We start from the raw sequence: 13,305 nt of genomic DNA on the forward strand, positions 1-13,305 counted from the left end.
GAAGATTTCTTTCTAGAAGCCTTTTATTTTATGAGATTGTTCTAATCTTCTAGAGATTGTTTATGGGATGCATTAGATTTTATATTAATCGGAATAGTTTTAGGAGTTGGTCAAAATTGAGTAGAAGAATTGTTAAAATAAGTTTTTTATGCAGAAAATTTGATATAAAATTCGACTACAAAAGACAACAGAGGGAGAATCACTTGATGATGCTTTAAATAAGACCAGGCAATTTCCATCTTGAATAAAGACAGGGAAGGGCACTTGTAATTTCTGAGAAAGTTGAGAAACAAACTTGTCATTCGAAGAAAGGAATTCCCGGAAACTTGAGCGTGGTCGGTGACTATGGTCGGTGACTTGATAGCTGACAATTGGACTTACTCTTTTGTTTGATTGTGTCGTCTGTGACCGACTTCTGTTGACTATTAATGGATCCCCTGGATTTCCCTCCCGTGAAACTCACTGGAACTGGTGCGAAGAGTGATTCGGCAGCTTCCTCTCCGTCCACGTCTTCCTCCGTTTGGGCTTTCTGTTCATCGATAGCTAACAAAGTACGAACACACTGATGTGCATTTGAAAAGCTTCCATTGATTGTGTCGTCTGTGACTATTAATGATCCCCTGGATTTCCCTCCCGTGAAACTCACTGGAACTGGTGCAAATAGTGATTCGGCAGCTTCCTCTCCGTCCACGTCTTCCTCTATTTGGGTTTTCTGTTCATCGATAGCTAACAAAGTACGAACACACTCATGGGCATTTGAAAAGCTTCCATGAAACATTCTGAACAAAAACGTGAAATACATTACCTAAACATTTAGAATATCTACGCCCACCCCAGAAATATACTGCAGCAGATCTTAACAAGAAACTACGCCCACCCAGAAATGTACTGCAGCAGATCTTAACAAGAAATTCTTCAAATATCTCCATCTTTCTGTGACTGTGTAAGGACCAAGGAGGTCTTCTCTGATCTCCCTTTAACGTGCTTACAAGAGATGCCATAGAAAATTTGTTTCTCTTAAATTCATCCTCTGTGATGAGTATCACATGTATCATCACTGTACTACAATCTTGCGTAGCGTGTTAGCAGCAGAGGAAATCTACACTCATTTTCTTCTTTTTTTTTACTGGTAATATTAACAATCTTCTGAAGATTTTACCATGTTGGTGTTTTAAGTTAAATATTTCTGCAACAATTTTTATAAAAGAGAACATGCAAAGAACTCTTCAAAATCCTAACGCTTTAGGGAGAGGTTAGGACACAAGTCCATACCTCTTCTTCCTCCTGTTTTCTCTTGATGAGTGTTTTTTTTTTTTCTTCATTAGCTAAATCCATGGAGTCCTGAAAATGAACAATGAATATAGAACGTGATAGAGTATTAAGTCCTAGTCTAGTGGTTGTTTAAGGTATAGTTGAACTAGGAGTTTGTATTTTACATGTAATTGAATTCTATGAATACAAGAGGCTAGGGTAGGGCAAAATTATACCTAAAGTCTGATTAAAATTTACATTTTTCTCTCTCCCTCTCTCTTCTCACTCATCCCCTAACCCTAATTCTTTCTCTTATCTCTTCTCTTCTTCTCATCTCCTCAGCTCTTCTCTTCTTCTCCTCTTCCATCTTCTTTAATTTTCTAAATATGAGCCCTTCATACCCTCTATCTCTTCTCTGTTTTCCTCCTATGTAACTATCCTCTCTCTCCCTCAATCTCTCTTTTTTCTCTCTTCTTACTTGGTCTTCTTCCCTACATTTATCCAAGAAGATAGGTCTTTCCTAAGAAGGTTCCTATCAAAGTACTCGGTCTTATTAGGATTACTAGCAAGAATTATATATTATGACGTTTGAAAGGGGGGCCAACGGGATTTGCTCCAATAATTCGGACCTCTCTTAAAAGCATGTGCATACAGCCAAGATGGCTATTTGTGATTAAAGCTCCATCTTTTCTCCAGTAGTGGAGTGAATTTGGAATTTGCACTTCTTCGGTGCCAGTTTATCCAATCCAAACGAGGCTTTTGCAACAGGGAAGAACTAAGGGAGTCCCAGATACCATAATGTCACTAACACCGTCACTTGTTAACTGCAACAGTGGACGTTTCGAGAACAGGTGCTATCGATTGGGTGGACAATACTTTTTTCCTCCTAAAAGTGCCACTTCCTGGTTATCTGCTGCTTATTCATGACGCAGGAATAATTTTGAACTCGAGGACAGGGACCGAGGGTCGTCACTTGGTATGTTCATCAGTGGATAAATAAACTGTTCCACTATGCTTTTCCAATTGAGATGTTGACACACGGGTTTCTTTCTGTTTAGTGCAATCCTTGTCCTCCAAGCATCTTCTCTCCTTTTTCTAGTATTACTTTAGTATTTTAATGGTTTGGTATGATCTGGTAGTGTTCAGGATGATCTCAGTACATCTGAGCACTACCACATTAATGTTACAATTTCTGCCAGTATATGAATAGAAAAAGCTTACGAAGAAGCAACTATATGGGTTACTTTTGAATTGAAAAATTAAAACCTGTTATATTTGGGCTTTCTTTAATCAGACTACCAGACAATGGGGTACATGCGTCATAAGAGAATGATGCTAAGGAGAAGGACATTATAAAATTGGAACACGTATGGTTACTGCTAACTAATTTGATCCACACAATTCCACAATAAGATAGTCACCACATGCTGTTCCATTTCAGCATTCCAACTTATCCTAAGTTCAGTTTACATGAGAGAATGTCTATGGTTTCAAACCCCTTCTCCTAATACAACAGAAAATAATTCATTTTTGCATCTTTTCTATACTTCGTTTAGTTGAGGAACAGCACACTACAGAGAGGATAAAGCCTTCTTGCAAACAACATTCTTTGTTAGCACAGGTTGTGGGCAAGAGAAAGCTACATTCGAGAGATGAGGAGAGGAACAGAAACTGACATTGATTCTTCCCCCATGGCTGGTTGAAATAGATCCAATTCACCAAACCTTTCTGAAACACGCATTCTGCAGTCTTCAGCGGCCATCAGCCCTGTTGAGTAGGCACCGTGCACGGTACCTGGGTACCTTATACTTGTAGCCTCCCCAGCAAAAAATAGATTGTCAATGGGAATCCGCAGGCGTTCATACAGATCATGTGGCTTCCCAACAGTATCATAGCTGTATGAACCAAGAGAATTCACATCTGTTGCCCAATGCGAGACTAAATGCTGAATCTGCAAAGACGATACATAGGAAATTAGTGCATTCAGAGGCAAATCTAAAGTTCAGAGCTAGTACAGCACTGCAATTAAGATCAACTGGAGTCTACACAAGCATATGTACAAATCAAAATGTTACTGAGAGAAACTTGGAGATATGAACAGACCGGTTCAGATGCGTCTGGTAAAATTTGTTTTAGTTGCATAAAGGCAACATTAGCAGCAGCTTCATCAGACATCTTTTCAATGTCATGGGCCAGCTGTCCGGCTGGCATGTAAACAAGAACAGGGTGACCAGTCGCCTTGTGAAGATTCAAAAAGTAGCTGCATGCATAGGAAGTCGATGCTACCACTCCCAGGAACTCAACATTGGGCCAGAAGACTTTATCGAAATGCAAGGCAATTTTGTTCTCAGTTCCTATTCCCAGCTCTGTAATAGCTGCTTCTTTCCACTCAGGAAGTCTTGGTTCAAACTTAATGAAATTAGCTTTTAAAACCCCAAGTGGAACAGCAATAACAGCTGCATCCGCTACAAATGTTGTTCCATTCTCAACAGTCACTTTTACTCCATTATATCGCCGAGCAACCTTTGTTACCCTGAAGGGTAAAATATAGTTACAATTGCAGGAAGCCAATAGAAAACAAACATGATAGAAAACAAAAGCTGTTAAAGGATTAAAATGTTATTGATCAACCCCTTAATACCTGTGACCGCGACGGATATCAAGGCCTTTTGCAAGAGTATTTATGACAGAGCAATAACCACGAACCATAAGCCCATGACCCCCTGAAAGGAGCTCCTCCTGCATCACCAACTTAGTTTAGATGAAAACTCTTTACAAACATGGACATCCAAGCATCACTATTTTAACCAAGTTTAGTCTAAAAAGACTAGGTATGCATGAATGACAAACTTACAAATAGCTTAGTTCAAGTCAGGTTTGGTACGATTCGAGATAAGAAAAGGATAAGAGAAAATCATTGAATCAAGACAACTGTAACCGATGGGCATTACTTGCCTGATCCCATGATTTAAGTGAGATGGTATCTGCATCTGCAGCAAACCAACCTTCCATTCTACACAAGTACCATTGCAGAACCTTATGTGCAATCCCGTCTTGTCTGTAAGTAAGATCACATTTCAAACGAAATTATGAGACATTATGTTGAATGTTTATACAAAAGGATTTTTTTTTCTTTTTCTTTCTGAATGTTGATTACAACTGCCCACTGGTAACTCCTATGAGACTTGACCCTATGACCTGACACTGAAAATATCCCCTAATGGCTATTGGGCCAAAGGCCCAATCCACAATCCCATATTTTTATTCGAATGTTCATACAACTTGAGCAGCCATAGATGGACAATTGGTAATAAGTACACAAACGACAAACCTTAAATCAGGACATCTTTCTAGGACAATAGAAATTGCCTGGAGTATGGACATGTCTTCTTTATTCTCCTCCCTCACTTTCTCTGTCTGCAAACATCAACATATAAGCAAGCTCTGCAAAATACCCACAATAGAAAACTAGCAGAAAGAAGAAGAAACAAAGACAGTACATAAAAAACTTGCCTCTTTTAGAATACACTCGAATGCCTCACCAACCTTTGTGACCAGTTCTTGAGGGACTTGTTGACCATCCTTGTCAAAAAGTGCATAGCTATGACAAGGATAAAATACAGTAAGCACAATGAAATTCAAAGGTATGACACCCTGAACAACCTTCTTCATCATCAGGAGGCATTATGTGAAATTTTATGGGAGAAATAGGAAGCAGCTATAAAAGTTACCTTTCCAAATCATGGTCATACAATACAGAGTTGTCACCACTTGTACGGTAGAGTGGTAGTCCCAATCGCCCAATCAAAGGAGCCAGAGGATTTTCTTTGCAGACACCATGCAACCTGAATCATGATTGACAACATATATAGCATCTACTTGGATAGGTAGAGAGAGAGCTTTCTTTCCTTTCTTTCTGAAAAGTAGCTCTCCACTTTCTTAAGCATAAAAAAAAATTAGCCGAATGAGAAAACAGAAAAGAAAATTAGCATACCATGATGCACCCATGTCAACAGGAAAACCAAATGAGAAGTCTGTGCACACTCTGCCTCCGATTCTCTGCCGGGATTCAAGCAGAACAACCTGAGAATGTCGTTTTATAGCATGTCAAGATTGTTTAATTTCAAGAGCTGAACAAATAGAGAAAAAAAGAGCCTTAGGGCACGCTAACAAAATGAATGAAATTGAAACAATTGCCTGAAAAGCAGCATCATGAAGAGCACGGGCAGCTGCAAGGCCAGCAATGCCACCACCAATGACAATGACTGAAGGAGAAGAAGACTGCCTTCTCTCTACATTTGCATAGCAAGAAGCTGTAAAACGAAAAAATTGATTGATGTTCATATCTTTTTGGCTCACCGGGTATAAGTCTAATACATTAACCACCAATGTCATTGGTTGTATAAGAAAATAGTTATATGCATACCAAGAGTGAGTCATGCAAAAGAACTAACAATTTATGAGATGATGGCTCGTGATTAATTTCAAAAGCCTCGATTCTAAACTTCAATTAACATCAACTTGTAGCTAAAAAAACGAAAGCACCTGACTACAACCCACCCATAAAATTTTGAAAGAAAAATACAGCAACAGAATTACTTTCAGAGGTACTGTATTTTATGTGTGTTCAATGAGTTTTAATCACTACTTCTAATCAAAGCAAATACCTGGTTTAGCCAAGTGCAACTCTGGTAATAGACCCAGACCATTGGCTCTGTGATGATTACCCGACTTGATCAGTCGATTCAGTCTGGGTCACCAGAGTTCAAGTTCAAAATGACTTTGATCGCTTTGATCAAAATACCTGTTTCAACCCAACCGTCGCAGATATATTAAAGACTACAAGTGACTCGAGAAGAATTCCAAGCCTGAGATCGAGTCCCAAGAGAGTGATCGGGACTGGAACAAGTTTTGGCCTCTCCGTAGAACCTAAACATTCATGAATAATCATTCATGATCGCAGGAAAATACATACACATGCAAGAGAATAAGCGGCAAGCAAGCTCATATGAACCGGCTGCAAGTACAAGAGTAAATTTAGGTGCAATTGGGGCGTTTCTTTGTGCAGAAGCTGCATGTGAGTTTCCGTACCCCCACCTAAACTGTCAGGACTTGTGAGACCCAACCTCACATAATTGAGCCTAATGAACAGGAAACGAATAAAAGAATATACCAGAACTGAACTGCAAATACCATATTGTCCAAAACATATTTTAAAAAACAGAGAGAGAAATACTTTCAGGGGAAGAAAAAAGTCGATATTTTTTCCTTCATCTGCTCCAAGCAACTAGACAAAAGAACAGGGTAGCCATTTGTACACGGACCACCAAATAAAAACATATCGAAAAACTCTTTTTTTTTTTTTTTTTTTTTGTTATTCAGATGATAATGAGTTAATAAATAATTTTCGACACAAGTAAAATTCATAAAAATACAACACAAAATCAATAAAGAAGAAGAACTGCGCACCTCTCCTCAACTGTCGATTACTCTGACGTCCAGATTCCATTTTCCTCCTGTACGATCGTCGCAACAACTCTAGGCTGTAACGGCTTCTCAAACTTAAACAAGGCCGGTGGCAATTGAGGCGAGTAATGGAGAGTAAAAATCAACAAACAGGTGATAAAATGATTGGAATTCGGAGAAAATCTTAGCTTAATGAACCAGCTCATGCGTAACGCAGAGCGGACAACAATCGGATCAAGTAGAGGGTATAGCCTAGAACAGGCGAAATACAGCAGGAAATCGACTAGCTCGGCGGGCAAGTTCCGAACTGTGCCATCAATGGGTTAAAATTAATAACTTCTTCAGAAGATCTGAGCGAATTTATCAGAACAAGATGTCGGCGTCGAGGCCAGAGACGCAAAACGCCAAGGAGGACCAAGAGAGAATCGGAAGGGCGGAAAACTGGCGTCGTCTGCTGATATGTTTCTCTGCTTTGCCCTTTAGGTATATAGCTTACATCAAGGGCAAAGCGCGTAAACGTGACGAAACAATGACGAGCGTAATGGACTATTATACCCTCTTAACTTTTTGTTATTTACTTTAATGTTTTCGGTCTCCGGATAAAAATAATTAATAAAAATATGATAATGATTAAATTCTCCTATTACTAACTATTTTTTGGAATAATAATAATAAGTTCTCATGTTTTTTTCTTTACTTTTCCATGGGTTTCCGACCAGACCTCGGTGCCTCATGTTTTTTTGAAATACTTTTCTAGCTGAATTTTTTTACAAAAAAATTAGTATAATTTCCAAGTAAAAATTTTCAAACAAGATGGGCCGGAAAACGAATGAAATTTTTTTGAATAAGTATTTGACAATTATTGTTGTAATACTTTCAGCAAAAGGTATTTTTTCATGGCAATTTTGTATTTGATATTTTATTTTACTAGAAATTTATCGAATAATTATATTAATGTACGAGATTGGTTATTAATTTTTATTTATTTCTAATAAAAAATATAATAATAAGTCCATTTAGTTTTCCTTGAAAATTTGTATCCTGAGCGGGATTAAATTTTCAACCAGGGGCACTAACAGGGCATAAAAGACTAATAAAATACAATAACTAAGATTGATTAAATTTATTTTTAATCAAAATTTTATATATTATAAAAAATATTTATTTATAATGTAAATTACAAACACTATAAATATTTTTTATAATCATTTACTTCTTATTTTAATCTGTCTTTTTAATATTCATAAAAAAATATTTATTTATTTATTTATTTATAGTATAAATTACAAATACTAAAATTAATTCTTTGTTGTTTTCTATGGTGAAAAAAATAGAAGAAAAACGATCAAAGAGAATCCCATAAGTTATCTGATTAGTAGTATGATTAAGAAAATGTAGTAATTAAGCTCATATAATTAAAACATGAAAAACAAGGTTAGTGAAAAAAGACACATGGGTGGTGGGTTCCGTCCCTTGTAACTCCCACCAACTGCACAGGGATACGTACGCATTGCGTCACAAACGTTTCGCAATCTCTCTCTCTCTCTCTCCGGCATTCTTTCCATTGTGCGGTCACTTGACGTAACCTACCAGGGGTGCACCGACAAAGTGGTTGGCTGGCGACCATGTGGGTTACGTGCGGGAAAGAAAGACGATGTGGCACCACGACTCATCGTTGGGTCACCACGGCTCGGGTACGCACCAATGGCATAATGGTTCACCGCTGTAACAGCCAGAATATCAGTATTCATATCGGTTACGAAGATCTTATCCCATAAGGGTTTGTTTGGAACTCACAAAAAAGAAAAAACAAGGGGGAGAGAAAAATATTTTTTGTTGTTAGACAGTAGAAAATCATTGAGATAAAAGAAAATAATAGAGAAAATCAATTTTTTCTCTAATTTTCTTTCACAAAATGATGGAATTTGGTGAGAAAAGAAAATAAGTAGAAACTAGAAATTTTTAATCATAAAAAATTTAAAATATTATTGATTTTTGTTCTTTTTTATTTTCCATGTATAACCAAATAAGAGAAACTACATTTATCCTCTCTTTTTTCTCTCGTTTTTTCTTCCATATCTTCCAACACTCTCTTTCACATTGGTGGTCTCTTCCATGAGGCCCAACTTGCATAAGATAAGTTAGACTAAAATCACTCCAAGTCGTATGATATCACTTTATACTCCAGTCATAACTCATGTTGGATGTAGGGCACACCCCTATCATTCTCAGGTAGTGACACTCCAATTTTTCGCAGGTAGTGGGTCTATATGTAGTGCTCAGAAGTATAGTAAAAACCCCTCCATCACCGTGTCCCTCTATAGGACAACGACTCTTAAGTGGTAAGAGTAATAAATGCCAATTAAGGGGGGTAACATATATGTAGTAATAAACTCATCCATCATGTTGTCCCAACCCGGGCACCGACTCTCACAAGTAGAAATGGGTGATAAATGCCTGTCATTCACCAGACGGCGATAAAAAACCCACAGGTATATATATATGTCTCAATGGACTTAAAATATCCAACCATGATGGACTTAAACTCCCAACCGAAGCACCACGCAAGAGGTTAGCCCAAAGAATCGAGCAATTTGGAATTCTAAAAAACCATAGCTACGAGTTCTAAAAATCAATGATCTGATACCATGTGAAGTTGGGTCTAATGCCCATCTGAAAATGACTAGCCAACTTAAGAAGTCTCTTTCCAAACTAATAAACTCATGATCTTTGTACTCACTAATCAATGTGAGACTATTTCTTAACACTCCCCCTCATGTTTAGGCCATCTTTTATGGCTCTACATGCGGATAATTTGGGTGGAGGCCTACATATGAGTATCTGCTATGATATCATGGTGATTTTTTAGGACTCCATGGATTTAGCTCATGGAGAAAAAGAGAGATGACATATTGGGAGAAACCAGGAGGAAGAAAGAGGTTATGGACTTGTGTCCTAACTTTCCCCTGAAACTCAATTTATAAATTAATAATCGTATAATATTATAATTAGGCCCCAAAACTTAAAATTATTACATCAATGTCATCTTTATGAGATGACTATTTATTTACCATAATGCCATCACTATGTCGGCCTTCTCCTTGTTATCATCCACCTCCTTTGGATATGTGGGTCTTCCATGGTCTTGTGGGTTTGAACCCATCTTCTAACACACTTGGACTTGTGGGTCTTCCTTGGTTGATTGGGTTTGGACCCATCCTCTAACACTCCCCCTCAAGCTGGAGGTGAGATAACATCATAAACTCCTAACTTGTTGTAAATGGTGTATTGGATCTTTTCGTATAAAATGACAGTCTACCATATCTTCCAACAGAATCCCAATAGAGTCATATTACTCTTATTGTGTACTAAACTCTTTACTTTTCTTAGTCAGCCATTTGTAGATATTTCTTTGAGCTTTTAACCATACATTTTTTTCTTTACTTATTGTTTCTTTTATTTCCATTGTTCAACCTCCAAAGAGCAGTTATTTACAGGGTTTTGACATCGATGACTTCTAAGACTAGTGAGAATTTATCTATCTCATTGATTTTTGCTTTTTATTGCTTCATCCAAATTTGGACTAGTGGCCACATCTGCATGAATTGATTCAATGCAACATGACATATTGGGTGAAGGATGATAACAAGAATGGCCATTTTGAGAGTATCACTCTCATATCATTTCAGAGTGAGATTTTTGAAGGCCCAATACAAATATAGAAGCTAGTGATTAAGAGAAATGCATGAGAACTGACTAGTTGTTGTTCAAAGTGTTATTGTTCTTAATGTGTTCATTGAAAAAAAATGTACATTGCATAATTTTGCTTCCTATGGTATAAAAATGTGTTTTGGTACTGCAAGGCAGTCCAAGATGGAAGATTCTACAGACGATGACATCTCGATTTTGATGATTACCTCATCTACCAACATCACAAAATATCAGTTTAAGAGAACAATGGCAAGTTGTGTAATTATATTCTTCTTCCTAATGCTCAAATTTACAATCTCAAACTGCAATTTAAAAGCTCAAAATATATTTCAAATTATATCTATTTAAACCACGTAAGAGTATTACATCTAAAACTGAAAAAATATTTTTTTGTGAAACAATTCATAGTTGAAGAGAATTTCATAGTACAAACGATGCTTCAAAACTTGACAGAATTTTCATCCTCAAAACTTCTGATAATTAACCCTATGCTCTTCAACATCTGTGACTCAACTTGTGTAGAGCATCATCTATCTAAACGATTAATGTATGCCTACAAAACTCATACTCTAAAAGATCAAATTTACAGAATTTTCCTTGTAGTTGCTCACAATCTTTTGTTGTTCATAAACCTGCAAAATAATTACAGTAATATCAATTTTTCTGATTCATGTATCACCATAGCAAAATCTAAACTTAAAATGCCCATATAACTAGTATAGCAAAATATCAGTTTATGAGAGCAATGGTGGGCTATGTAATCATACTCTTCTTCCTGATGCTCAAATTTATAATCTGAAACAGTAATTTATAAAGCTCAAAATATATATGAAATTATAGTGTTCAAATTACATCTATTTAAACCACATAAGGGTATTACATCTGAAACTGCAAAAATACATTTCTATGATACAATTCATGACTGAAGAAAATGTCGTTGTACAAATGAAAAATGAATTATGTGCTTCTAAACTTGACAAAATTTCATCCTCAAAACTTTTCATAATTGACCATATGCTTTTCATCATCTATCACTCAACTTGTGTAGAACACCATCTATATCAAAGATCAATGTATGTCTTCAAAACTCATATTCTGAAAGATCAACTTGTGCAAAATTTTCCTTGTAGTAGCTCACAATCTTTTTTTTTTTTGTTCATAAACCTGCAAAAGAATTGTTGTAATATCAACTTTTCTAATTCATGCATCACCATAGAAAAATATATAAACTTAAAACGCTCATAACCAACATAGTAAAATATTACTTCAAGAGAACAATGGTGAGTTGTGTAATAATATTCTTCTTCCTGATATTCAAATTTACAATTTGAAACTACAATTTACAATGCTCAAAATATATCTGAAATTATAATGCTCAAATTAAATCTATTTAAACAACATAAGAGCATTACATCTATTTAAACAACATAAGAGCATTACATCTGAAATTGCAAAAATACATTTATGTGATACAATTCATATCTGAAGAGAGTTTCGTAATAATAAAAAATAATGTGCTTCAAAACTTGACAAAATTTCATCCTTGAAACTTTTGATAATTAACCCTATGCTCTTTGACATCTATGAATCAACTTGTGTAGAGCATCATCTATATGAAAGATCAATGTATGTTTGCAACACTCATACTCTAAAAGATCAACTTGTGCAGAATTTTCCTTGTTGCAACTTACAATCTTTTGTTGTTCATAAACCTACAAAATACTTAATGTAATATCAACTTTTCTAATTCATGGATCGCCACAGTAAAATATATAAACTTAAAATGCCCACAACCATTCAAATAATAATAACTTAAAAACTCACCATTGTTTGCATTTGTTGTTGAAGCTTGAGACTCATGCAAAGGATGCCCCTCAATTGGTACAAATGTTTCACTTAAAAATAGAAAGAGAGAAAACAAACTTAATGAACAAGTACATTAGAATAAAAAATAAATTATTTTAAATATAACTAAATAATTAATTACCTTTTCTTCAGCTTAGAACAACCTATTGATTTGAGAAGCCCCTTCCATTCCCTTCTCTTTACCTCCCTTCAATCTCTTACCACTGCCTTTGGTTTTCAAAATCTCAAGAGGATAGATTGAAGGATTGCCTTTACTTTTCTCATTCCCAATTCTATTTTTCACTAGTTCGAGTAATTTGGAACTCAAATAATTGATGATGAAGGGCAACTATTTTCTCTGTGAAGTCATATGCTTCATTAGAACAATTTTTTATACGTAAGCAACCTCCCTCATTCTATTAGGTGTTAAGGGCACTGCATCACCTCAAAATTCACAGGCACTACTATCTAAACTAAAATTTATACTTTATGTCTATCTCTTTATGATGTAATGCTCATGAAGTTGATCAATATACTTATTTCTTAAAACGATAAGTATAAGCCTACAAGGGATATCTTCCAACTCAAATTTCGTACAAGGACAATAGGCAAGTTGTTGATGTGGATCATATGAAACTCTTTGAAGTCGTTCATTTGAAGATGTACCCACCCCAAGTAATTTTACCCAATGTATTGTTGAATTTACCTCCCTTTGTGAACAAAAGTTTAGACTCTCTTTCAGTTTTTTTTGAAACTTAAAAAATATGGACCTTGTGTATACCTTTGTTATTTGGGTAATCATTTGAGGCTTTGTATAAGATGTGTCATGATCAGCCTTCTTCACCTGTTGCCTTTGTTTCCTTATGGTTGCTTATAAGTTGTGAATGAATTCAACTAATGATTTCTTTTTATTGAAGCAAGAGTCAAAGAAAGTGTTCATACTTTCGCTCCATTGGGTCGTCTGCATTCCAGCCATGAATATATGTTTGCAATATGTAGGAACCCACTAGCTCCGTTCGCTAAAGATTTTGT

General features: G+C 36.0%; 1 protein-coding gene across 1 annotated transcript; it reads right to left on the bottom strand.

Annotated features, from left to right (window-relative positions):
- Positions 1–2,652: 2,652 nt before the first annotated feature.
- LOC137951697 (polyamine oxidase 2-like) lies at positions 2,653–7,163 on the bottom strand. The gene is made up of 10 exons (XM_068798547.1): positions 6,721–7,163; positions 5,449–5,564; positions 5,246–5,334; positions 4,983–5,096; positions 4,765–4,852; positions 4,583–4,668; positions 4,207–4,309; positions 3,893–3,990; positions 3,355–3,784; positions 2,653–3,202 (listed from the first exon to the last, which is right to left on the bottom strand). The coding sequence occupies exons 1-10, from the start codon at positions 6,758–6,760 to the stop codon at positions 2,891–2,893; spliced, it is 1,476 nt and encodes a 491-aa protein (XP_068654648.1). The 5' UTR covers positions 6,761–7,163; the 3' UTR covers positions 2,653–2,890.
- Positions 7,164–13,305: the final 6,142 nt, after the last annotated feature.

Source organism: Aristolochia californica, unplaced genomic scaffold, assembly GCF_029961685.1.
Source record: "Aristolochia californica isolate CCGP_79_NKW_82.1479 unplaced genomic scaffold, dmAriCali1.0.hap1 SCAF_15, whole genome shotgun sequence".
NCBI lineage: Eukaryota > Viridiplantae > Streptophyta > Magnoliopsida > Piperales > Aristolochiaceae > Aristolochia > Aristolochia californica.